Below are 26,900 nucleotides of genomic sequence, written 5' to 3'. Positions count from 1 at the left end.
TTTCTTGGATTCCCATACAGTGGTACCTCGGGTTAAGTACTTAATTCGTTCCAGAAGTCTGTACTTAACCTGAAACTGTTCTTAACCTGAAGCACCACTTTAGCTAATGGGGCCTCCTGCTGCTACTGCGCCGCCGGAGCACGATTTCTGTTCTCATCCTGAAGCAAAGTTCTTAACCTGAAGCACTATTTCTGGGTTAGCGGAGTCTGTAACCTGAAGTGTATGTAACCCGAGGTACCACTGTATTCTTAACCAGTAATTTCGTTTTTCCACTGTTAGGTTTGATCCACAGGACCCATTCCTTATTCAGCATGAATTGCAGCCATGCTTCTTAATTTAAATAATTTTTATTGGAATGTTATTTACAACATAACATAAACCCCCCACCCCACCCCCAGTACACAGCCCACCCTCATTAAACGTGAACATGACATACAGTGAGCATAAGATACAACAATACAAACAACAAAATAAAATACTTCCTTTATCCTGTATCTGGCTTCCTTATTTACTTATAAACTGTTTCCTTTATTAATAATTATTTTTATACTGCAATATGAATTTGGATATCTCTTTTTGCCATAATCTAAGACTTCCCATTCCTCCAGTTGTCAGTATCATTTGGAATAGATACATCATTTTCGGCAACATGTTCATTTTAACCACCTGCCATTCTGCGAACAAGTTTTTATGTACAGTAATTATCTTTGAATAGATTACTATTACTATTGGTGAGCCAAATTCCTAAAATACTTGGTATCTCATTAGGGAAAAGGGAATATAAGATCAAAGCATTTGCGGATGACCTGATTCTGACTGTTGAAAACCCCAAAGAAAGCATACTACAGATAACTGAAAGAATATTAGAATTTGGGGAAGTAGCCGGCTTCAAGTTAAACAAGAATAAAACCAACATGATAGTCAAAAATATGACCAACCAAGAAAAGGAAGAACTCCAGGAGATATCAGGATTAATAATAGTAAAGAAGACCAAGCAGTCATGCTTCTTATGCAAAACTTCTGCATCCACTTCTCCCTTCAGGAGCTGAGCTGCTGCACCTGGGACCATTCCACCACCACCCCCTCCTCATCCTCTGCTTTGCCGGCCTCCATGCCAGGGGTCAGCAACTTAAGGCCCATGGGCCACAACTGGTCCATGGGCATCACTTAACCAGCCCATGAGCCGCCCCCGAACCCAGCCGCCCGCTTGGCGAGTCCCCGGACCCTGCGCTAAACCGGTGCAGCACAGCACAGGGACTCGCTTTCGTGGTGCCGGAAATTGCATCTGTGCAGACACAGAAGCCAGAAATCACAGGCGGGCGCTCTCACACACGCCTGCGATCCAGCCCATGGAGGGGGCTCCACAGCAGTGAACTGGCCCAGGCAAGGTAGGTGTCATGTACTGAGTTAAATAGGATCCAAAATGCAGCAGTCTGATTGGTCCTAAAACAATAGGATTCAGAATGCAGCAGTCTGATTGGTCCTAGAACAATAGGATTCAGAATGAAGCAGTCTGATTGGTCCACAGGAGCCACCCAATCCAGCTCCAGGCAGAAGTGAATCCGCAACCTGATTGGCCTACAGGAGAATCCCGGAATTAGCCAATCACGTGGGGCCCATTGTGTAAATAATGTATATAAAGCAGACATTTTGGGGAAACTTCCATTCCTCCTCACCACTATGAGCTGAATAAAGAGCATGAAATCCACTCTTGACTCCGAGTATATTTCAATAAGCCTTGCCGCCCCCTGCTCCATGCCCTCTCTGACCCTTTTGCTTCCCTGACATGATCCCGACAGCTGCAGGCTACTCATCTGTGCTCATCCTTCATCTCCTTCCTCCCTTCCCTTTCTTCCTTTGTCGACTGAGCTCCTCATCAGTTCCCAAAGCCTTTTGCAGAGCCAGGCTTCCCTGTTGGCTAACCCTGGCAAGCCCAGGCCAGATGATTTCCTTGTTCCTTCCTTGGCCTCCCAAATTAAGAAGCAGCTCGCAAGGCACAGAGGCTGAGGCAGAGGAAGCCCCCCCCCCCGGGGCAACTCATCCGTGCTTCCCTGAAACTTTCAAGAAAGCACCACCCACAGCCCATAATCAGCTCTGACCACACTCTGGTTTTCATTTCCTTCTCTGTTTCTTTTTCACCCGAAACCTAACAAAGCCACACTTTCCAAAGCAATGCCACAGCTGAAACACAGCCGTGCTTTGAAATACTCACGTCTCCGAATTTTGCAATGCAGTTCTCCAGCCAAGTCATGTATACAAATATGCAAATACCAGGATACAGTGTGCGTCGAAATGCATTGTTGTTGTTGTCATCGTCATTGTTGTTATCGTTATCATCGTTATTATTAAATTTTCTTTACTGCCCTTCATTATAGGATCACAAGGCGATTCACAATATAAACATCAAAAGAAAACATAATTTAGTAACAAACAATAACCTTTATAACATGCAAAAATACATTAAGTTGGGGGGGTTGCAAAAACATGCACATTAGGCTAAACAGCATGCACATTTGTATAGGAGGAGAAATTTGCACTGAAATGCTGGTTACGAGGATTTATTTCTCAGATTGCTGTAGGAAATGTGGAGAACTGAAGATTGGGAAAATGAGAACCAAAACTCCTCTTCTTCCTCCTCCTCCTCCTATTCGAGGATCAAAGGGCAGTTTACAATATAAAAACAAAAATGCATAAATTAGTAACAAACAAAAACAATACCCTGCTCCCAGTTTAAAAGGCCATTGATTGTTTAATTCGCCAAAGGCCTGAGAGAAGAGGAATGTTTTTTTCCTGGCACCTAAAGAGATGTAGGGACGCGGGTGGCACTGTGGGTTAAGCCACAGAGCCTAGGGCTTGCCGATTGGAAGGTCAGCTGTTTGAATCCCCGCGGCGGGGTGAGCTCCTCGGTCCCTGCTCCTGCCAACCTAGCAGTTTGAAAGCATGTCAAAGTGCAAGTAGATAAATAGGACCGCTCCAGCGGGAAGGTAAACGGCGTTTCTGTACACTGCTCTGGTTCACTAGAAGCGGCTTAGTCATGCTGGCCACATGACCCAGAAAAACTGTCTGCGGACAAACGTCGGCTCCCTCGGCCAGTAAAGCGAGATGAGCACCGCAACCCCAGAGTCGGCCACAACAGGACCTAATGGTCAGGGGTCCCTTTACCTTTTTACAGATACATAATGGGACACGGGTGGCGCTGTGGGTTAAACCATAGAGTCTAGGACGTTACTTTGTTCCTGCTCCTGCCAACCTAGCAGTTTGAAAGCATGTCAAAGTGCAAGTAGATAAATAGGTCCCACTCCAGCAGGAAGGTAAATGGCATTTCCGTGCGCTGCTCTGGTTCACCAGAAGTGGCTTAGTCCTGCTGGCCACATCACCCGGAAGCTGTATGCTGGCTCCCTTGGCCAGTAAAGCGAGATGAGCGCCGCAACCCCAGAGTCATCTGTGACTGGACCTAATGGTCAAGGATCCCCTTTACCCTTTAAAGAGATGTAATGAAGGCACCAGGCAGGACTCCTTGCGGAGAGCATTGCACAATCAGGGAGCCACAACAGAAAAAGCTCTTTCTTGTTCAGCCACCCTCTGGACATCTCATGGAGGAGGCAGGCGAAGAAGGACCTCAGGTCGTGATCACAGGGTCCAGGTCAGTTCACACAGGGAGAGGCGGTCCTTGAGGTCCAAACCAGCACTTTGAATTGGGCCTGGAAACTCATTGGCAGATAGGGCAGCTGGGCCAGGATCCGTGCGAGATGCTCAAGACATTTTGCCCCAGGGAGCAGCCTGGCTGCCAAATTCTGCACCAGCTGAAGCTTCTGAACCAGCAGCCCTGCATATAACACGTTGCCGTAACCCACGGGTAGGCAACCTAAAGCCCGGGGGCCAGATCCAGTCCAATCGCCTTCTAAATCCGGCCCATGGATGGTCCAGGAATCATTGTGTTTTTACATGAGAAGAATGTGTCCTTTTATCTTTGGGTTATTTGTGGGGCCTGCCTGGTGTTTTTACATGAGTAGAATGTGTGCTTTTATTTAAAATGAATCTCTGGGTTATTTGTGGGGCATAGGAATACATTTGTATTTTTTTCCCAAAACATAGTCTGGCCCCCCCACAAGGTCTGAGGGACAGTGGACTGGCCCCTGCTGAAAAAGTTTGCTGACCCCAGTAACCTAGAGGCTACCAGAGCAGAGACCACAGAAATTAAGTCATCCCCGTCCCAGAACCACCTTCTCCAGACCCTTGCCTTTCTGCACAGGTGTACACATTTTGGATACAGAATCATAGCACTGGGAGGGAGCCCATTTGAGATCTGGCTTGCCTGGCCACTGTCATCTATGTGCTAGGAGATGAGAGGCTGGACAACTGCAAAGGGCTGTGTTTGGGGCTGTCCCCCAAGGCTGAGCTGGAAGCTGCCGCTGGGACAAAATGTGCCAACTCGAGCCCGTGCTTTATTAGCCCCAAAATGGAAAATGCGAGAGGTCCCAATTAAAGAAGAATGGCAACTGATGGAATATGCCCAGCTTGCAGACAACAACAACAACAACAACAACAACAATAATAATAATAATAATAATAATAATTTATTTATTTTTTATACCATGCCCATCTGGCTGGGTTCCAACAAAGCACTAAAATGATTATAGAATAAGAGAACAAGAAGAACATAAGTTTAAAGAAGATTGGGAAATGTTTGTTGAATACATGGGGGGAAACGGTGTGCACTTGAAAACATTGGCAGCATTAAGATAAATTCAACAGTGTAAACAAGTTTTGATGGATGGAATAATGGATGACTGAACGGTTTGGTTTATGTAAAATATGCAGGGATTTATGGTATGCAAAATGAACCATGGAAAGAGAGGAAGGGAAGTCATTGATATTGTTAGGATGTTTAAATGAGTACTGTATTTAAAACTGTAAAATAGAAAACTTAATAACATATATGTCAGGGGCTCAGGAGCAGAGGCACAGGAGAGGGAGGAAATGGAGAGCGAGGAGGAGGAATCCGAGGGGGGCATAGGCAGCGACAGTGGTCAGAGGGATTCCACGAGCCTCTCCAGCGAATCGGAAGATTCACAGAAGGGAGCGCCGATGGCCAGGGCAAGGGGGGTGCCAAGGGGGAAACCCCAGAAGGAAGGGGCCAGCGGGGACTCCCAGAGCAGCAGTTGGAAATCAGGACCAGCTTCCCCGCCAGAGCGCAGTGGGGGGGAGGAGTCCCAGGAATCGGGACCAGTGTTCTCACTACCAGTGAGAGGAGATGAGTCAGGATTGACCACGCCTCCATCGGAGAGCGGGGAAACGGTCAAGAGGAAAGTTACCGGCTGGGCGCGCGCGCCAAGTTCAAATGTACAGGCGAGCGGCACAGCAGGTAGCCCGGATAGGGAGCCAGGTCCTAAAGCCCACCGGAAGGAAGGGCAAGACTCAGGGGGGGTCAGCGTCAGAAGAGTCCAGAAAGGAGGAAACCCCAGGGGGCAGAAGGACCCAGAGGAGGAAAGAACAACGGAAGAGGTGGAGTAAGGCTAGAGTCTTAAACTGGTGTCTAGGAGGCGGAGACTCAGATGGAGCTTCGCCGGTCTAAGGTCTAGGACATAGAGTTGCACGCTGCGGTTTGGAAATGGAAACTAATCTTCAATAAAGACTTTTATATGTTATTACTGACTAGCGTTGGTCCTCTGTGAGCTGGAACCTGGAGGCAACTCTGACAATATATATATATATATATATATGCAGGTTTTGGTGTCCTCGGGTGTCTTCCCGTGTAAAAGTTGGGGTGTCTAGGCGACGTTTCGACGAGGTCTCACTCGTCATCTTCAGGCTGGTGCTTTCGGCTTCTTGTTACTGGAACAAGAAGATTGCATTGAGATCCCGCTCTGTTCCAGTAACAAGAAGCCGAAAGCACCAGCCTGAAGATGACGAGTGAGACCTCGTCGAAACGTCGCCTAGACACCCCAACTTTTACACGGGAAGACACCCGAGGACACCAAAACCTGCATATATATATATATATATATATATACACACACACACACACACACACACACACACACACATATATATATATATATATACACACACACACAGTGGTACCTCGGGTTAAGTACCGTACTTAATTCGTTGCGGAGGTCCGTTCTTAACCAGAAACTGTTCTTAACCATAAACTGTTCTTAACCTGAAGCACCACTTGAGCTAATGGGGCCTCCTGCTGCTGCCGTGCGATTTCCGTTCTCATCCTGAAGCATAGTTCTTAACCTGAAGCACTATTTCTGGGTTAGCAGAGTGTGTAACCTGAAGCATATGTAACCTGAAGCGTATGTAACCTGAGGTACAACTATATATATATATATGTGTGTGTGTGTGTGTGTGTGTGTGTGTCTGTCTGTCTGTCTGTCTGTCTGTCTGTTTGTGTCTGTGTGTGCATGCACACACACGCCAACTCAATTGCTCATGGAGGAATCCTGTGACTCCGCTGCTGAAAGAATCCCGCCGGCTGTCAATAAGCTGCAGGGCTGAATTCCAGGTGGGTCCTGCTCCACAGCGCTCTCTGTAGCCTGGGACCAGGATAACTAAGAGATAGCCTCCCCCATTATAAGCCCAGGCAACCACTGGGGGAAATGTGGGGCAGCGCATGAGAACAGCAGCATAAATTTGCTCTCCAGTTTTTTCTGACTTTGGGGAGGGGAGGCTAAATAAACGAAAGGTCCATTATTCCTGCCTCCATCTTGCAATGGGGAGAGGCAAAGGGAGCATTGCTGCAGAAGGAAACTGAGACAGGGAGTCGCTTACGACAACCTTGCTGTGCAGTCCAGTGTTCTCATCTTCGCTCTGCAGGTTCTGCTGGGAGGGTGGGTTGAGAGGGAGTAACAAGGCACTCCACGGCCATCGTACGGAGTTACGACAACTCTATTCTATGGTTGCAACATTTCAGACGCTGGAGCCGTAGTCTGACAGAGAGTGGCTTTCAAAAGATCCCCAATTATAAGGATTTGCCACCTACACAGTCTTTACTGATGATCCGCAGCTCAGAGTGACAGATGTCCTCTTTGCTCCCGTATTGCATTATCAATGTATGTTATCTGGATGCAGACAATAGAAACATTATATAACAGCTATTATGCATGGCTACGACTGTACAAGTGAGTGCTTTGCAGGAGATTTTCAGCTGACATCATCGCAATCATGCCGAAAACAAAGAGAAGAGCAGAAGAGGTGAGAAGGCAGAACAACTCCTGATGCATCTGCAGGGAAGTGGGGGAGAGGATGGAGCCCTGAGGCACCCCTGACAGGCCAGATTTGATGAAGTGAAGGGCCGTGAGGGCCAACCAAAGTTGTTGACTTTTTTTAGGATTTAACTTGTTGGGCTTTTTTATGATTTTACCCCAGAGTTGTTGAACTTTTTTTAGGATTGAAGCTGTTGTGGTTTTTTTATGATTTGTGGGTTAAACCACAGGGCCTAGGACTTGCCGATCAGAAGGTTGACGGTTTGAATCCCCAAGAGCCCAAATAGAGTCCTTTTGTAGGTTCTCTATCAGTAGGAGAAAATAACAGAAGCCAGAGAATATTGAGAAGCAAAGTAGCTAGTAAGCCTGATCTTTATTGAACTGTTGCAACGGGGTCCCCCATTCCCCTCACGCAGGGAGAAAGGAGAGGAACCCAGAACATTGGTGTGCAAGCCCTTATATAGACTATTGAAATTGCCTCCCCTGTAGCTCAAGACCACCCCCAAAACATCATACATACATCACAGAAAGAGGTGATCCCCAGCAGAAATTTGGGTGTGTTGCTTCTCTCCTGTCTGCCAGGATACCTGATCCTGCCTTATCTGATTGCCTTTTCTGGGTAGCCTGGCCATTCCTTGGAGATGGTAAATACTTAGTTCCCGAATCTCTTCTGCATATTGATAAGTGTGCTCAGCTTAACAGATGCTTGCCAGACTGTATTTGAAAAGGGAGGTGTAAGCCCCTACAGTCCAAAGACAATTGGAAAGCTTTCCCCATTTCCTTCCTCCTTGCAGAGAAATATTTGAGGTCAATTTGGGAGAGTCAAAATGGCTTCCGGATTGTTCTCCTGTACTATTTCAGACACGTGGTTTGTATACTTGTGTATGTGTTTGCCTTGTACATTTATGAACATTATATGAAGATGACGAGTGAGACCTCGTCGAAACGTCGCCTAGACACCCCAACTTTTACACGGGAAGACACCCGAGGACACCAAAACCTGCATATATATATATATATAAACATGCCCCACAGAGCCAGAATTGGGGTCATAGGAGCCATGGCATACAGGATTCCAAAAGAAGGATGCTGAAGACATCAGATTGATCTTTTCTAATGCTTTATTGAAGAAAGGTATAGACTTCTAGCAAGCCAGCCTGCCAGTTCTTTACAGACCTGGGACGACCTCCGCAGCAAGGAGACGGCTTATCTGCGCCCGTGCAAACTTGCAAACATTCTTCACAGAACAGAGCAATATACGTCCACCACCTGACCAAGAGTTTGCACATGACAAATACCCAAACAACGTGCAGCTTGCAGACTTAACTTATACTGTAGAATAAGACAACATGAACAACATACGTTTAGAGAAGACTGGAAAACGTTTATTTAATACATGGGTGGAAATTGTGTGCACTTGAAAACGGCGGCAGCATTCAGATAAATTCAACAGTGTAAATAAGTTTTGATGGATGTAATAAGGGAATACTGAACACTTTAGTTTTTGTAAAATATGCAGGGATTTAGGATACGCAAAATGAACCATAGAAAGAGAGCAAGGAAAGTTATTGATATTTCAAGGATGTTTAAATGAGTATTAAACAGAAAATTATATCTAGAGGGAAAGTATCTGGAATGTTTGGGTATTATATACCAAACATTGCAGATACTTTCTCTCTCTGGGCTCTGAGCCCCGTATCCCAGGGCCATAGAAAAGGGCACCATCAAAGGAAGACAATTAGCTTATATCAAAGCAGGTCAATATAAACATAATGAATTGTGGGGTCCCTTCCATCCCCACGGAGCTTTGCTTCTATGCTTCATTGGTTGGTTTTTAGGCAGAGGTTGGATGACCAGCAGTCAGGGTTTCTTGAGAGGTATTTCCTGCCTTGCAGGGGCTTGGACTAACCCTTCCAGCTGTACACTCCCATGACTATATTATGCCAAACAGGAGTTTTTTAAAAGGTATGTGTAGTTTTACTGAATCTCAAAACTCAGTTGGCAGGAACTTTGAAGGGCCAAAATCCTCTTCATCCAGCTCATCACCATCTGAAAAGGAACACGGTTGAGGCCTTCGGGAAGGTGGATTAGATCAACCTTTGCAGCACCAAAGCAAGGGAGCTGGTATTTACCTTGCAAACAGGTGTCGTTTTAAGAACAGCTGGAATGTTTGCTTCTGAGTTTTGCAAAAGGCCTGCCAGTGTTGCCCTCTGGTGGCCATGTGCTGCACAACAGGCCAGCGAGGCTTGCTGATTCATAATACCCACACGGGGAGCCCCTGAGTCCTGCACCCCCAGAGGGTGGGAGGGTGTCCCTTTGGATTTCAAGAGGCAGCTCTGTGGGACCTCCAGCATGAAGCAAGGTTCAGAGCAAACCCTGGAACACTTCCCCCCGGAAAGTTCATAGAATTGTACAGTTGGAGGGGACCCCACAGGTCCACTAGTCCACCCCCACCCCCTTGCAACACAGGAACCACGGCTGAAGTTCTCCAGCACGATCCCTGCTGAGATGAATGTGAGCAGAGAGTTTCCCAAGGGATGAGGCTGAGGGCCTTTTCCGCTGAGCAGAGAAACTGAAGAATCTCTACTGCCTACAGGCCAGGATCAGAGGCAGTTTTGCCTCTGGGTACCAGCTGCAGTGACAAACCTAGACAGCATCTTAAAAAGCAGAGACATCACCTTGCCAACAAAGGTCCGTATAGTTCAAGCTCTGGTTTTCCCAGTAGTGGTGTATGGAGGTGAGAGCTGGACCATCAAGAAGGCTGATCGCCAAAGAATGGATGCTTTTGAATTCTGGTGCTGGAGGAGACTCTTGAGAGTCCCATGGACTGCAAGAAGATCAAACCTCTCCATTCTGAAGGAAATCAGCCCTGAGTTCTCACTGGAAGGACAGATCCTGAAGCTGAGGCTCCAAGACTTTGGCCACCACATGAGAAGAGAAGACTCCCTGGAAAAGACCCTGATGTTGGGGAAGATGGAGGGCACAAGGAGAAGGGGATGACAGAGGACAAGATGGTGGGACAGTGTTCTCGAAGTGACCAGCATGAGTTTGACCAAAATGCGAGAGGCAGTGGAAGACAGGAGGGCCTGCGTGCTCTGGTCCAGGGGGTCACGAAGAGGCGGACACGACTAAACGACTCAACAACAGCCAGTTGGGAGTTGGGACTCAATAACAACCAGAGGGAGCAGCGCTAGAAGGGGACCCCTCCCTGCCTGCCTGGCTGTGGGGTTTCCCATGAGGGCATCTGTGGGGGCCCAATATATCTTCACTATCTGTCTATTTATCTGTCTATCTATCTATCTATCTATCTGTCTATCTATCTATCTATCCTCTTCCAGAGAAGCCAAGGTCTGTGATGCAGCAAGAAAGATGTCCCAGCATGTGACCCAGGGATGGAGCAAGTTCCCTCTCTGCAGTGTGCGACGTGGCAAGAACTCTGCCCATGCAACTGCCCATGCTCTACTTTGATGAGCTTTATCTTTCCCTGTCTCACACACTGGGGCAAGGCGCTCTGCCTGCGCTGCTTCCTTCAGGCAGGCCAGGGACCCCAAGGATACAGGCCAGGGTCAATCGCCATCACCACCATCGTCGTCATCGTCGTCATCATCATCATCGTCATCATCGTCGTCGTCGTCATCGTCGTCGTTGTCGTCATCGTCGTCGTCATCATCGTCTTCGTCTTTGTCGTCGTCTTTGTCATCATCATCGTCCTCGTCACGGTCGTCCAGTTCTTCAAGGGGGGGTGGTCTTGCAAGCTCTGCTGGCGTTTCCCCACTGGGGAGTCTGCCCAGTTCAACACCAGCCCCTGCCCCTTCTCCATTTCCTGGCTGCCCCCCAGAGGCAGCCGGCCCATCACTGGCGACACGTCCCTCTTCGGACAGTGGCTTCCCAGTGGTTTCTCCACTCGCTGACTTTTCATCAGAGACAGGTTTCATCAGGCCAGCGTCTTGCAGCTCCTCAGCCACAAGGCTATTCTGGGCCAGCTCCGCATCCTTTCTCACCTCGGCATTCTTCCCGGAGGCTTCTTTGCACTCGGGTGTGGCTTCCGTCTGGTCACAGCGAGAGGCAGGAGATGCCCTTCCTGGTGTCTCTGAAGACAGAAAATATGAAGGGCATGCAGTTCGTTAACCTCCTCTCAGCTCCCACAGCGGCTATTCCCAGTCCCCTGACATCCTCATAATGTGTGTGTGTGTGTCAGGGAAGTTTGGGCATGGGAAATGCGGGGTGCCCTCGTTCTTGGAAGGGACTGAGCTGTTGCCCAGGTGCAAATGTATCTTTCACAGACCAAGACCTCTTGACTCAGAAGAGCCAAGGAGAGACGGCCAAGATGCCGCATTTTGCACGAGCTGGAGCTTGTGCACCAACGTCAGGGGCATCATCATTATTATTATTATTATTATTATTATTATTATTATTATTTATTACATACCACACCCATCTGACTGGGTTGCCTCAGCCACTCTTGGCAGCTTCCAGCATACCAGAAACACAGTGAGACATCAAGCTTTGAAAAATTTCCCAATAGAGGGCTGCCTTAAGATATCTTCAGAAAGTCATGTCGTTGTTTATTTCATGTAGTTGTTTATCTGATGGGAGGGTTTTCCACAGGGCGGGCGCCACCACCGAGAAGGCCCTCTCCCTGGTTCCCTGCAACTTCACTTCCCACAGTGAGGGAACCACCAGAAGGCCCTCGGAGCTGGACCTCAGTGTCTGGGTTGGATGATTGGGTTGAAGACACTCCTTCAATCCAACCTGGAGATTACCAGCACACAGACCATAGTGGTCAGGTTCTCCTGGTCCAGAAATGGCCAAAGCTGGGGAAAGGCACTCCTGGTCACTGAGGTCACCTGCACCTCTAGAGATGGATTTGATGAAACATGGAGCCTGTTCTTCTAGGGGAATACAACCCCGTTTGAAGGAGGCAGCTGACCAACTGCACACCCTCAGCACCTCCATCTTGCCAGGATTCAGGGTCACTTTGAGTTCAGAGACCAGTCCTAGAACAAAGGAACCTAAGAAGAGCCTGCAGGATCAGGCCAGTGGCCCATCTCACCAGCATCCTCTTCTCACAGTGGCCAACCCACAAGCAGGATCCAAGCATCAGAGCAGCTCCTTCCTCCTGCGGTTTCCAGCCACTGGAGAAGCATTGCTGTCTCCAACTGTGGAGCCATCTTGGCTTGGAGCTGTCAACAGCCCTCTACTCCTCCCTGAATTTGTCCAGTCCTCTTCTAAAGCCACCTAGCTTGGTGCCCACCACTGCTTCCTGTGGGAGTGAGTTCCACAGTCTAACTCTGAGCTGTGTGAAGGAGGACTTCCTTCCCTCTGTCCCAAATCTCCCAACCTTCAGCTTCACCTCTGATCTGATCTGCAGGACGTGCAGCAGTTTGGGCGAAGTGAGGGAGGCAACAACCTCCACCCTCCTGCCACAGGTGTGGCTCCCGTTTGTGACAACAAGGTGTGTGAGGCGAGGGAGGTGTACAGCTTTAGGGCTGTTGCTCCATGTGGGATGGGGCTGGTGCTCAGTGAGGAAGGGAGGCTGCAGGAGGGTTTGGTGCGGCCAGAGCCCCTTGACCACGCGGCAGAGTGGCTCGTGATGCACCAAATACCAAGGTCCAGGCAGGTGAGCATGAAGCTTCTTCCTTCTCTGTATCTTGGCCCCGCGCATCGTCGGGCATGAAGCAATCCCAGGAGCTGAAGCAGTAATTAGCTCCCCAGCCATTTCTGTTTAGCTTGGATGGGCTCCAGCCACCGCATTCCTCCTCCTGTCTAGCCACAGAGAGTAACAGAATCTCTCCCACTGGGTAAAACAATGCCAGGTTCTGCTCACTGATGGGAAGCAACAGGGCGAGAGAGAACCAGACAGGGGCATCCAGGTCTCTCCCTAGCCAAGTGCAGAATCGTAGAGTTGGAAGGGTCCTCAAGGTCCCCTACTTCTACTCCCAGCAATGCAGGAATCCTAGCTAAAGAATCAAAGAATCCTAGAGCTGGAAGGGACCCCAAGGATCATCTAGTCCAGCCCCCTGCAGTGCAGAATTTCAGCTAAAGAATCCCTGATAGAAAGCCACCCAACCTCTCTTTGGAAACCTCCAATGAAGGAGAGTCCACAACCTCCCCAAGACAGTCTGTTCCACTGTCAAACAGCTCTTACCGCCAGAAAGTTCTTCCCAAGGTTTAGTTGGAATCTCCTTCAGATATTTGGAAACGGGACTCATATCACCTCTCAGTCTTTTATTCTCCAACTCCCTCCACTGTTCCTCTTATTGCATCTCATGTTCACCTGCTTGTATTGATTTGTACTAGAGCAGCCTTTCTCAAGCTGTGGGTCCCCAGGTGTTGTTGAACTACAGCTCCCATCATCCCTAGCTAGCAAGGCCAGAGCTCAGGGATAATGGGAGTTGTAGTCCAACAACATCTGGGGACCCACAGGTTGAGAACCACTGTACTAGAGGATCCCACCCCCCCCCCAAAAAAAATCATGCACCTCAGCAGAAAATCTCAGGCTTGGCCATCCAGCCCAAGTCCATTTGCTCTGTAGTTCTTTGCAGCTTGTGGCCCCTGGAGAATGTGCCAGTTCCGGCCCACCTCAGCCCCTGGGTCCCCTTTGCTCCTCTCTCCTCAGCCTCCATGCAACAACCAGGCTCCCATTTTGCTCTGTGAAGCCAGTTCTGCTCTCAGAGCCCAAGAGAGGGAATGCTCAGCATCTGCCCAATTCAGCTTCTAAATTTTCAGTCTTGACTTTGGCTCTCTCTCTCTCACACACACACATTTCTGCATCGGTCTGCAAATTTTGTTTCAGAAATTGTGCACAAAACTGAATGTCCGTATTTCAAGCACATTTCTCATAAGATACAGGTTTTGTATACACGTTTCTGCAAGCAATTTCCCCCAACATAATGCCCTTTGTACATTCACGTTCAGAGGACTGGACTAGACAATCTTCTGAGCACCTTCCGACTCGACACTTCTATGATTCTATGAATTTTTGGGTTGGGGTACTGCATCACCGAATTCAGAGATGTGTGACTTTTGGAGGATAGGGGCATTTCAGTTCACAGAATGGTTAGGGAAATGTGAGCTATGCAATCCTGTGGATTCACTTTCCTGCTGCAGAAGCTGAGCAGCTCATTCTGAGCCCTACAGTTCCCTCCGGCTACTCTTCCTTCCCATCCCAAAATTCCCTCCCAACCACTGCCCAATTCCAAATTTGAAACCTGCCTTTGACATCCAAGTCCCAGAACTGCATGTCTACTCTTCCTCATTGCAAAACCATTTCCTGATTTCCTCCGCCAGGAAAAGAAATCCCACATCCTTTCCCCGCCTGGACGGTCCCAGCCCATGAGGCCCCTGGCTTTGCATCCCAACAACTGCCTCTCCTTACCTGTGTGCGGTGCAGCCAGCAGGGCAGTCCAGAGGACCAAGGACCCCACAAGGAGCAAGAGGCCACCCGACTTCATGGTGGTGCTGAGAGGCAGCTCCTTTGGACCAGGACTGAACTATGCTGGTTTATATACCCTCTCTGGGTGGAGCCGGAAATACTTTGCACGGTGACTTATGAGAACATCTCATTGACAGCCAAATTCCATTTCCTAATATGCCACCGTGCCAACTACAGGGAACCTGCGTTTTACCTGTAACACAATCGCATCTATCAATGTTTTGACCTTAACTGCAAGGTTGCAACATTTCTATTTGCAGAGAGGATGGAATTCTTTGTGGATAAATTTGTAATGCAAAGCCAGGTTTCTAACAGATTACCAACACAAGCTGGATAGCTGAAAAGTACCCAGTATGACATATTTGGCACAGAATGAAGGAACTGGGGCCTTCCTGCCTTCCGTTGGTGGTGAGAAGTCTTTTGACAGGATAGGGTGGCCACTTACAAAGAAAGCTTCGAAAGGCTTGCTGTCTCAAACCAATTATTTTAACCCGGCTACATATAAGATCTTTAGTAAATGGACAGCTATCAAGACAGGTAGTTTTTAAAAGAGGAGCAAAACAAGGATGTTCTCTTTCTCCAGGAGAATACTCTTTCAGGTTTATTGGATTTTATTGTGCGAGCCAAAGGCCGTGGCAACATCCAAAGAAGGGAAGGGAAGGGAAGGGAAGGGAAGGGAAGGGAAGGGGAAGGGGAAGGGAAGGACACACACACACAGCAGTTGCTACATATGCAGTAAAACCACGGTCAGATCCACCAAAATTTCTTATTACACAGAATAAAAAGTAATTCTCAAATAAAATGTGCAAATTAGATCTCGGAGTCCCCTTTGCAACTGACTGCTAGCTCATCCCGTTCTTTCTTCCTAATCTTCCTAGCTGCCAAAGCACAGAGAACCATGTTATAAGTCACAGAGTCATCAGTAACAGCAGCCATTTCACCTTCTCTGCCCTGGTTAGATTTCTTGGGTTTGTATATAGTAGACATTGTAGTAGGTAAGAATACTCTTAAATCTGAAGATGTTTGCTATTGCAGTAAGGTTGTGTTGGACCTACCGTGGTGCTATAGAAGTAAACAATGAACAAAGGATACAAAAGATAAGTTCCCCATTTATACTGAAGATGTTCTGTTTTCCTATGATGATGATGATGATACCCATCGGACAAGGTTGCCCCGGCCACTATTGGCGGCTTCCAACAAATTAAAACAGGATATCGTTAAGCAGAAAGATTAATCAAAAAATTAAGAGAATCTAGCAGGAATAGGAGATATAAAATTACCGTATTTTTCGCTCTATAAGACACACCAGACCATAAGACGCACCTAGTTTTTGGAGGAGGAAAACAAGAAAAAAAAATATTCTGAATCTCAGAAGCCAGAACAACAAGAAGGATCGCTGCGCAGCGAAAGTAGCGATCCCTCTTGCTGTTCTGGCTTCTGGGATAGCTGCGCAGCCTGCATTCGCTCCATAAGACGCACACACATTTCCCCTTACTTTTTTGGAGGGAAAAAGTGAGTCTTATAGAGCAAAAAATACAGTAACAAAGGAAAACCAGAGCTGCTCAGTATTGATATAGACTAGAACATTAAAGAAGAAAATAAGATGAGTGAGGAAAGTACGATAAGTATAGAAGTATTGGATAATTTTGGTAATCTCTCTAAGGGTGCTAAACATATCTTTTATTGCTGCTCTTATTGCTGCCTACATTTAAAAAAATATTGTGTGTGACCTTAATTTGTTTTATTCTTTCTTCATAGCCACCTTGAAAAGCCAAACAACAAAGGGACACGACAAAGGGATGGTATCCGCAATATACAAAATACTACTCCAAAATCCTACAAACCCCCTATACGTAATCAAAAAAGAATGGGAAGACAACATAGGCTATGAGATTAAACCACTCAATGGACTCGAATGTGGTCTAAACCCCACCTTTAAATCCATATCAACGAAAAGAAAAGAACTCACCTTGAAACTCACTCACAGATGGTACCTAACACGAAGGAAATAAGCGCTAATACGCCCAGGAACCTCACCAAAATGCTGGAGAGGGTGCACCTCCGCAGACACAAACCTCCACATGTGGTGGGAGTGCCCCAAAATCCAACTATTCTGGACAACAGCCATACAAGACATATGCAAAATAACTAAGCAAGTATTAGGAATCACCTCAGAACTGGCCCTACTAAACACATTCCAAGACAATAATGCCCACTCACATCACAAAGAACTCATAACCCACCTACCCTCAGCAGCCAGAAACATCATAAGCAGACACTGGAGAGACCTGTCAGGAGTAAGCATGGACCAATGGTACCAAATAGTATGGGAAACAGCCTTAGTAGAAAAACTAACCAATAAACTGAAACCAACACAGGGACAAATAGAAGACGATGCCTTCAGCCCAGTATGGCTCCCCTTTATCACATACACAGCCCAACAAGACAACAACAAGAATCCTCCAACAGCATATGAATTAAACTGCCTAACCTGATTTAAAAACACCCACCACCCCACTCACACATGAAAAAAAGTTCACCACAGCTAATCACAAACAAGCAACCACACCCATGGCCAACCCCAACCTCTCTCACCACCAAAGGAACACAAGCGAGTAGTAAAGAGAACCCACACAAGCGATGCTCACACAAAACCCCACACATACATTAAGTAGAAACATCGCCCTCTCCATCTCTTCCCCCTTTTCTTCCTAATGTAACACCAATGTCTCAACAAATGAAACTGACCTGTAGAAAATGTAACCTGAAAAAAGAGACACTGCACATGCTTTTGTAAACCAATAAATCTTTAATAAAAAATACATTTTAAAAAGCAAACAAACTATGGGATGCATGGATAATTTTTTTCCCTTTTGTCTGCCCCAAATTTTTCAATGCTCTGCTTCATGATTTGTCCACAAGTTCTTAGTGTCAGGGGGAGGGGGGGGGGAGAGAGAGAGAGAGAGAGAGAGAGAGAGAGAGAGAGAGAGAGAAACTTTTATCGGTCCGCTTTCCCCATGCCAGGTATCATTTTATAAACTTCTATCATGTAAAAAACAACAGGAGTGGACATTTTAAAGAAGAGGATTAATCTAGGGGTGTATGTAGACCAGCAGCCAGCATGTTGTGCACATAGAATGAAAGAAGAAAGAATAACAACATGAGGATTTTTAAAACCCATGTGGACATGGCAAAGACGACTTCAAGGAATGAAATGGACGTGAAAGAATAAACTCCCTATTTGGGCATCTTGAAATATTATATGTTAAATAGAATTGCGGGCAGGATTCAATTTTGAGCAATGGTTGGTGGTGGATTTGTTGGCAAGTGAAAGAAGGACTATGGCAAGAAACAGAGGGTGTCCTCTGGAAGCATAAACTGTGGGATCCATAGAGGAAATCATGGGATTTCCTCTTCATGTGTAAATCAAGGCAGGTAGAGGAAGACTGTAGTTTTGTTGTTGTTGTTTAGTCGTGTCCGACTCTTCGTGACCCCCTGGACCAGAGCACGCCAGGCACTCCTGTCTTCCACTGCCTCCCGCAGTTGGTCAAACTCATGCTGGTCGCTTCAAGAACACTGTCCCACCATCTCGTCCTCTGTCGTCCCCTTCTCCTTGTGCCCTCCATCTTTCCCAACATCAGGGTCTTTTCCAGGGAGTCTTCTCTTCTCATGAGGTGGCCAAAGTCTTGGAGCCTCAGCTTCAGGATCTGTCCTTCCAGTGAGCACTCAGGGCTGATTTCCCTCAGAATGGATAGGTTTGATGTTCTTGCAGTCCATGGGACTCTCAAGAGTCTCCTCCAGCACCAGAATTCAAAAGCATCCATTCTTCGGCGATCAGCCTTCTTTATGGTCCAGCTCTCACTTCCATACATCACTGCTGGGAAAACCAGAGCTTTAACAGACTGTAGTTAGAAGGGATAATATTCTAGGGAGAAGAAAGCCACGTGGAGACTGGCTTTCTGAAGTTCCACTGGAGCTTTAACCCAGTTCATGTACGTGGCTGGTTTGGTCTCCCTGTAAGGGGTGATGCAGCTGCAGGTCCCTTCCTAATCTAAAATACTATGATTCTAACTTTACAACATCTATAATTTATATATTTTTGCATGATGTGGGGAGATTTGTTTCAAGGCAGTCCTGAGAGGCAAGGATTTGTTGGATGTCAACAGGAAGAGGCTAAATCAGGCAGTTCCCGGGGCCTCACAACTAGAATCCATAGAATCATAGGCTTGGAAGAGTTGGAAGAGACCCCAAGAATCATCTGGTAGTCCAACCCACTGGATCCGCTTCCTCCTGGGAACCAGCAGCTGATCCAGCGATATTCCAGAGGAAGCGAGCTCTGCATTGCTTTGGGACCTCTAGAGATTGTGTTCCTCATGTGTCTGGAGGAGCCCCAAAAGAGAATTCCTACATGTTTTCCCCTTCACAGACTCCATATCTAGCAGCACCAGGAGGGATTCCATGGTGTATTCTCACCCCAGGAAACTCCCCATTTCCAGGCCTGTCCAGCTCCTTCCACCAAGATAGCATAACTATAACTGGTAGCACTAGAAATGTCATCTCTGGAAATACCCTGCCCATTGTTTTCATCCGGTACATTCCTGGATTTAGCCACATCCTGTGCCAGTGAGTTCCACCTGCTAGTAACATGTGCTATGGATTTTTCCACTCTTGTGTTGCACACTGAGTCATCCACACCAGCACAGAAAGCAGTGGGTCATAGAAGCACAAAGTTGGTCTAGTTTCTCCCTAGGCAAGTGCAGAATCGCAGAGCTGGAAGGGTCTTCGAGGTCCCCTACTTCGACCCCCAGCAATACAGATGAGCTGAGAGTTAAGAAGGGCATGTATAAGAAATGGAAGAAAGGGGAAATCACTAAGGAAGAATATACACGAGTAGCCAACAGCTGCACGGGGAAAGTCAGGCTGGCTAAAGCTCAGAATGAGCTCAGGCTTGCAAGAGGTTAAAAATAATAATAAATGGTTTCTTTGGCTATATCTGAAGTAAGAGGAAGAACAAGCAAGTGGTAGGTCCTCTGTGTGGGGAAGACAGAGAAATGCTCTTGGGGACAGAGAAAAGGTGGAACTACTCAACACCTACTTTGCCTCTGTTTTTACCCCAAAGGAAGGTGATGTTCAACCTGGTGATAACAGAATAAACGATTTAAGGAGGGAGCTGCAGCCCAGGATAGGAAAAGAGGTAGTAAAGGAACACCTGGATGCTTTAAATGAATTCAGATCTCCAGGGCCTGATGAGCTGCATCCAAGGGTGTACTAAAGGACCTTGCGGAAGTAATCGCAGAGCCCCAGACACCATGAGAACATGCTCCCACACTGGGCATCCGACGTGTGTGTGTGTGTGTGTGTGTGGTTGTAAAGGCAGTCTTCATAAACCCATTCAACAAACAAATACATTATTGGAGGTTGCCAATTTCTCAGGTTGTTTCCCAATCTCATTTAGGGTGATCTGGAATAGGGATAATTGGTTCCTTGTGGGATCAAGTGCTTGATCTGCCAGACAGCCCATTTTGGCCACCGTCTCAAAGGCCTCTTTCAGCACCCTGTGATAGCGAAGCGCAACAGAGCAGGTTCCCCATCAGTTCCCTTCCTACCTGGCTGTTATCTCACCACATGCTTGCCTTTCAGGCCACCTAGAGAGCAGTTAACTGGCTGTGAAATATCTGGGCTGGGAGCAGTGCCAAAGTCCCATTACAATAATTGCTGTAGCTTTTCAAGTGCTGCACCTTCTTCACATCCAGCCCAACAATGGCGGCAACATCAAGCCATCAAGCCCGGTTCCCTACGCAGAGAGTCAGGCGGAGAAAAACAAAGCGGCAAGCAGGAGGAACAGTGTGGTGTTCTTTTGTTTTTGTTTTTAACATCCAGCATAGGCTTTGCTCAGGGCTGCCATGGCTTCTAGGTGACAGGTGATGTCAGCAAACCTAACAATGGGACTGTGCGAGAAAAGCTCTTGCATTGCTCTTATCCTAGCTCTCCAAGATTTCGCAGGTGAAAATATCGAGACCTGAATATTTCTGCCAGCGCTTCATGATCGTATGCAAAGTGTTTTCATTCATGTGCGCTTGATGCAAGAGACATCTTTCCCCATGCCCAGACTTGAATGGCGTGTCACCTGCCTATGGGAGGCAAAACACCCTCACAAACGCTAGGCCCTCCAAGTGTACCACTTTCCCAGGGACAGTCCCAGAATTACAGGAGCCGTCCCAGTTTCTGATTTGATCCCAGAATGTCCCCGTTTTCCTTTTTCCTCCCTTCCACATCTCAGAGAGCAATTAAGAGTGATGGAGAGATCAGCCCCAGCCCCCCCCCCCCCCGTCCTTTTTGGAAACAGGAGCCTTTGCTTTGTCTGTGTGTGTCCCTATTTTCCGGGGACAGTCCCGGATTTACAGAAGCTTTCCTGGTTTCTGATTTGATCCCAGAATGTCCCACTTTTTCTTAGGAGGTCCCTGTTTTCATCAGAGAAATGCTGGAGGGTTTGGATACGTCCTTTGCCAGCCACAGTGTGGGTCCGAGAGACATGAAAAGGGTGGGGTAATGCTAAGTTCATAAAAATGCGTAGCAAATACATTTCTGGAACTTTGTGTGAGAGTTGGAGGGGAATAGGAAAAGAGTAAGCACTTCTTTCTTCTCCCACCCCGTTCCTCTCTCAGCTGCAAATTGCCCCAGACCCGTCCTGCTTTGCCTAGACCTGCAGGAATGTGTGTATCTTACAAACAATATAATTTATCGTGTGCATGAATCTGGCAGACACAAAGAGCCCTTGCGGCACTGCTTTGCTTAGAGCAGCCTTGCAGGTTTATCACACACACTAGATTTTCAGGGGGTGGGCAGGACTTTTGTTGGTATGTCAAATGTACTTCTAGCCTCTGATGGTGACTTTCTAGAGATCTACCATCCCTGTGTATGCCAGCAGTATTTTGCTCTCAAGATTGTTGTAAACAAAATCTGCCCTTTTCCCCTTACGTAGGTTCCCTATTGGTAGGAGAAAATAACAGAGGCCAACCAGAGAATATTGAGAAGCAAAGCAGCTAGTAAGCCTGATCTTTATTGATCTGTTGCAACAGGGTGCTCCCCTCACACGCAGGAAAGGAGGAGGAACCCTGAAACAAAGGTGTGCCTGCCCTTATATAGATATTTTAAATTCCCTGCCCTGGAGCTCAAGACCACCCCTCCATACACCATACATACATCAGAGAAGGGGTGTAACCCAAGACCACCCCTCCAGATACATCATACCTACATCACAGAAAAGGTGGTCTACAACAGAAATTTGAATGTTGTTGTTTTTCCTGTCTGCCAGGTTATCTGATAATGCCTTATCTTATTGCTTTTTCTGGTAGTCTGCCCATTCCTTGAAATGGTGATTACTAAATTCCTATAACCAGGAAGGTTTTTCACCTCCTCCCTCCTTGCAGAGAATCATTTGGTCAGCTTGGGAGTCAAAATGGTTTCAGGACTGTTTCCTGTGCTGCTCCAGACATGTGGTTTGCTTGGTACATTTATGAACATTTATTACATATCTAAGACCTTAAAGTTCTTGTTGTGTATTGAGTCAAAGGATTTTATATCTGTATTATTATTGTCTGCATTTGCATTAGGGTAAAGTAACTGCCTTTTGGTTCCAGAGGGTACAGCTACTATTGGTTCATTTAAGCTGCTGTATTTGGATCCTCTGTCTTATTGGTTGCCTCCAAAAGGCAGGACTGTGATTGCCTGAGATTGGTCCCTCCAAAATTGTATCCTTTCTAGCTTGTTCCCTGTCCCTATAAATGTAGCTCTCCCCTCCATCAGGCCCCAGTCTTGTTGCTATAATAAAGAAGTGTTACTAGAGAACTGTCTCCAGCATATTATGTCAAGAGAGCTGAAATCACAAACCCCACGTCACAACAACTGGCGACGAGGGTGGGATCCGGAATGATGAGGAGCGGTTAAACGCAGCCCTGCCTCAGTGTCTGGATTGTAGCTAAGAACAAGACTCACTGGCCAGCTGAGAAGACGACCCTGCCCACAGGACAATGGAGAGCCGGTTTGTCGGGGGTCTGAGCAGCAAGAAAGCCAGAAGACGCATCGTGGCTAAAGAAGAGGTTACCCTTGCTTCAGCCTTGAAGGAGGCCACCGCCACGGAGAATTATGAAAGAGAGGAGCTTGATGCCAGTCGCAGGGCCCCTAAACCACAGATAGAAGTTGCGCATGCCATGGACGAGCTAGAGGCTACTCCGAGCCAGAGCCCAGTCCGTGGGGTCGAGTCAGTGCGTCAGGCCTGCACAGTGCACAAAGATCACCGAGGCAGGTGCCCCGGTTGTGGCGGAAACCATGAGCGGAAGAGTTGTCGTTTCCGGGATGCTATGTGCCGGACGTGCGGAAAGACAGGTCACATCACCAGGGTCTGTAGATCGGCAGCGTTGGGAGCGACAGGAGCACCTAGACTGGAGCATCGCAGATCGGCCACAGCAAACCATGTTCTAAAGGACTGCCACTACGTAACGGAGATCAATGGGAGGGTCGTGCAGTTTCCAGCGCAAGGCAAGACACACGTCAAGGTGAAGATTGAGGGTCAGCTGTGCAACATGGAGGTGGACTCCGGATCTGGATTCACTATCGTGTCGGACCAGACCGCGAGGACATTCTTCCCCAGAGGTAAGTTGCCCCCTCTGGAACCCTTCCCGGCAACTTTGCAGTTATACTCAGCGGGCCGCATCCATGTCATGGGAATGTGTGCCATGAGAGTACAGTCCCGGGACAAACAGGCGGTACTCAAACTGGTGACTGCGAAGGGCAGTCGCCCCAGTCTCCTGGGCACTGACTGGTTCCCCGCCCTGGGACTGAGTATATCAGGGCTTAATTCAATCCAAACCTGCTCCGAGATGAGCGAGGCATTATACAAAGAATTTGCTGGTCTCTTTAATGGAAAACTGGGTTGTTATAAAGGGCCCCCAGTTGACTTCGAATTGGACCCTGGGGTGGCCCCAATCCGACTCAAACCAAGGCGAGTGCCATTTACACTGCAACCCAAGATCGAAGCAGAGCTGGATAAGAAGAAGAAGAAGAAGAAGAAGAGTTTGGATTTGATATCCCGCCTTTCACTCCCCTTCAGGAGTCTCAAAGCGGCTCACATTCTCCTTTCCCTTCCTCCCCCACAACAAACACTCTGTGAGGTGAGTGGGGCTGAGAGACTTCAGAGAAGTGTGACTGGCCCAAGGTCACCCAGCAGCTGCATGTGGAGGAGCGGAGACTCGAACCCGGTTCCCCAGATTACAAGACTACCGGTCTTAACCACTGCACCACACTGGCTCTAAATTGGTCAAGCAGGGAGTTCTCTCACCCGTGGACTCCACTAAGTGGGAGACTCCAATCGTCACGCCCCTTAAAGCAAATGGGGAAGTCAGGATCTGTGCTGATTACAAATATACTATCAATAAGGCACTCAGGGGAAACTCATACCCCATTCCAGTTGTATCACATCTGTTGGCTAAACTGGCTGGGGGCAAGGTGTTCGCCAAACTTGACCTGGCACAAGCTTACCAACAGCTGCCCATAACCCCACAATCAGCGGAAGCACAGACTATTGTCACACATAAAGGGGCGTTCAGAGTTAACAGATTACAATTTGGAGTTTGTGTGGCCCCAGGGATTTTTCAAGGGCTCATGGAACGCCTGTTAAGAGGTCTGCCGGGGGTCTTGCCATTTTTTGATGACGTTTTGATTGCTGGAAAAGACCCACAGGAACTGGTTGCGCGTGTCCGTGCAGTGCTGTTCTCTCCCGTGTGCTCACTTGGGTGGGGAGGGGGTGGCCAGGTGGTCCGCATGAAGACAAATTCAGGCCTTATGCGACAAGGCAGCACGAGTTATCCATGCATAAGGGTTGTCTCCTGTGGGGAGATAGGGTGATCATCCCAGCACCACTGAGAAACAGGGTTCTTGAGACGCTTCACATGGGACACCCAGGAATGGTCAGGATGAAGTCGCTAGCCCGATGTTATGTGTGGTGGCCTGGAATGGACCAGAACATAGAACAATGCGTATGAACATGCAAGGCATGCCAAGAGGTGCAGCCAGAAGTGGCCAGAGCACCAGTTCACTGGTGGGAGCAGTCCAGATCTCCCTGGAGCCGGCTGCACTTAGATTTTGCTGGGCCATTCCAGGGGAAGGTCTTTTTGGTTATCGTTGATGCATATTCCAAATGGTTAGAAGTGGCGATGGTCCCTAGCATGGCATCAGCTGCTGTAATCAAGGTGTTGAGGCAGCTGTTTGCAACCCACGGGTTACCTGAGACCATTGTATCAGATAATGTATCCCAAGAATTCTTTTGTATCCCAAGAATGCTTTTGTATCCCAAGAATTCAAGGCATTCTTGGCTGATAACTTCATAAGAGGGGTCACATCCGCACCCTTTCACCCATCCTCCAATGGGCAGGCGGAGCGCATGGTAAGAACAGCCAAAGAATCCATTGCACGCTTAATGGAGGGTAACTGGTCAGCTCGCATCGCACGAATGTTATTTTTGCAGCATGCGACGCCGTGTACTGCGACGGGCAAGTCGCCAGCTGAGCTGCTCTTGGGTAGAAGACTGGTAACGGTGCTGGATTATGTCCACCCTGATAAAATGCCAAACCATAATTCAAGAGCAACCCTCCAGGCTGAGACTGACACAACAAGGTATCTCGCCCCTGAAGATCTGGTCTGGGTGAGGAACTATTCACGAGGTTCGCGGTGGGTGGCTGGTGTGGTCACCCGGACTAGAGGACCTGTGTCCTATTATGTGACCTTGGAAAATGGGCAAGTTTGGAAGAGACATATAGATCAGCTGAGGCGCCGGGCGCTCAGCAGAGAGGAGTCTGATAATTCATCCCTGGCTAACGACGCAGAGCTGCAAGACCAGGGTGAAAAATGGCCCAGAGGTGCAGTCACCAGGGGCCTCAGCAAATGAACCAGGGTCTGCTAGTCCTCAGGATGACGAGGTACAGGTAGGGGACCCTGAGATGTCTGGGACTCCATCTGTTCCTGACGAAACCCCTATAGCAGCCCCCCTACCACAGGTGACACCCAATCCAGAACCGGCAACACCTGTTGTCAGGAGATCAAGTAGAAGTTGTAGGACCCCACAGTACCTGAGAGATTACGTCTGCTGTGCTCACTGGGGGGGAGGGGTGTTGTGTATTGAGTCAAAGGATTTTATATCTGTATTATTATTGTCTGTATTTGCATTAGGGTAAAGTAACTGCCTTTTGGTTCCAGAGGGTACAGCTACTATTGGTTCATTTAAGCTGCTGTATTTGGATCCTCTGTCTTATTGGTTGCCTCCAAAAGGCAGGACTGTGATTGCCTGATATTGTTCCCTCCAAAATTGTATCCTTTCTAGCTTGTTCCCTGTCCCTATAAATGTAGCTCTCCCCTCCTCAGTCTTCAGTCTTGTTTGCTTTAATAAAGAAGTGTTACTACAGAACTGTCTCCAGCATATTATGTCAAGAGAGCTGAAATCACAAACCCCACGTCACAACAGTTCTTATAACAGCATCTTTCTCAAAAGCCAGAATAGTAAATAGGGATTGCCCCTGTCAACAGAAACAGCTGCAGCATATGCAAGTCAACCCGCGCCAAACACTGGGTGCTGAGGTTGGGGGAAAATAACTGGTTGCAATTCTTTGCAGTATTCTTACACTTTGGTTGAATACAGGCGCCTCAGTTCCTTCCACCCAAAAGGATTCGGGGGGGGGGGCTACAAAGCACATGTGATCCAGAATACTGGGCTTGTGAACTTAGAGCTGGAGGACCACAGGTTAACCACCCGACCTTAGAGAGTCCCTGGTTCAGGAACAGAACATGGCATTTCCTTCTTCCTTAATGCCTATGATTTGCCTTAGCAACAAACTGCACAGCCTGTGAAGAAGAACCTGCTTTCCTCTAAGGCAGGGGTCAGCAACCTTTTTCAGCCGTGGGCCAGTCCACCATCCCTCAGACCATGATTATATTTTTTTGGGGGGGGGAATGGGCTGCATCCGGCCCCAGGGCCTTAGGTTGCCTACCCCTGCTCTAAGGAACTGAGCACCATGGCATGCAAATCCAGCCTGGCTTTCAGCACCGCACAGTTCCTTGTAGGACACTCAGCACCAGCACCAGCACCAGTGCCCAGTCCACAGGAGCACTGGGTTTAACAGCAGGAAAGGGTCACTGGTGCTTATTTATTTGTAACAGTTACACCCAGCCTCGTTCCTGTTGATCAAGGTGCTTCCCAGCAG

The 26,900-nt window shown here is 47.8% G+C and overlaps 1 protein-coding gene across 3 annotated transcripts; it reads right to left on the bottom strand.

Moving 5' to 3' along the window:
* Window positions 1-346: 346 nt before the first annotated feature.
* Window positions 347-15,234, bottom strand: LOC310847149 (uncharacterized protein). Of its 3 annotated transcripts, XM_083744721.1 has the most exons (4): window positions 14,593-15,234; window positions 10,795-11,304; window positions 8,391-8,535; window positions 347-2,364 (listed from the first exon to the last, which is right to left on the bottom strand). In XM_083744721.1, exons 1-4 carry the CDS (start codon window positions 14,666-14,668, stop codon window positions 2,346-2,348), a joined length of 750 nt encoding a protein of 249 aa, XP_083600847.1. In that variant the 5' UTR covers window positions 14,669-15,234; the 3' UTR covers window positions 347-2,345. The 3 variants fall into 3 exon arrangements, with proteins under 3 accessions (XP_083600847.1, XP_083600846.1, XP_083600848.1); XM_083744720.1 differs by lacking the exon at window positions 347-2,364 and having other exon boundaries at window positions 8,305-8,535; XM_083744722.1 differs by lacking the exons at window positions 347-2,364; window positions 8,391-8,535 and having other exon boundaries at window positions 10,509-11,304; window positions 14,593-15,229.
* Window positions 15,235-26,900: the final 11,666 nt, after the last annotated feature.

This window comes from Podarcis gaigeae, assembly GCF_964106915.1.
Source record: "Podarcis gaigeae genome assembly, chromosome: 6".
Lineage (NCBI taxonomy): Eukaryota > Metazoa > Chordata > Lepidosauria > Squamata > Lacertidae > Podarcis > Podarcis gaigeae.
This window is presented reverse-complemented; position numbering and strand designations above follow the sequence as displayed.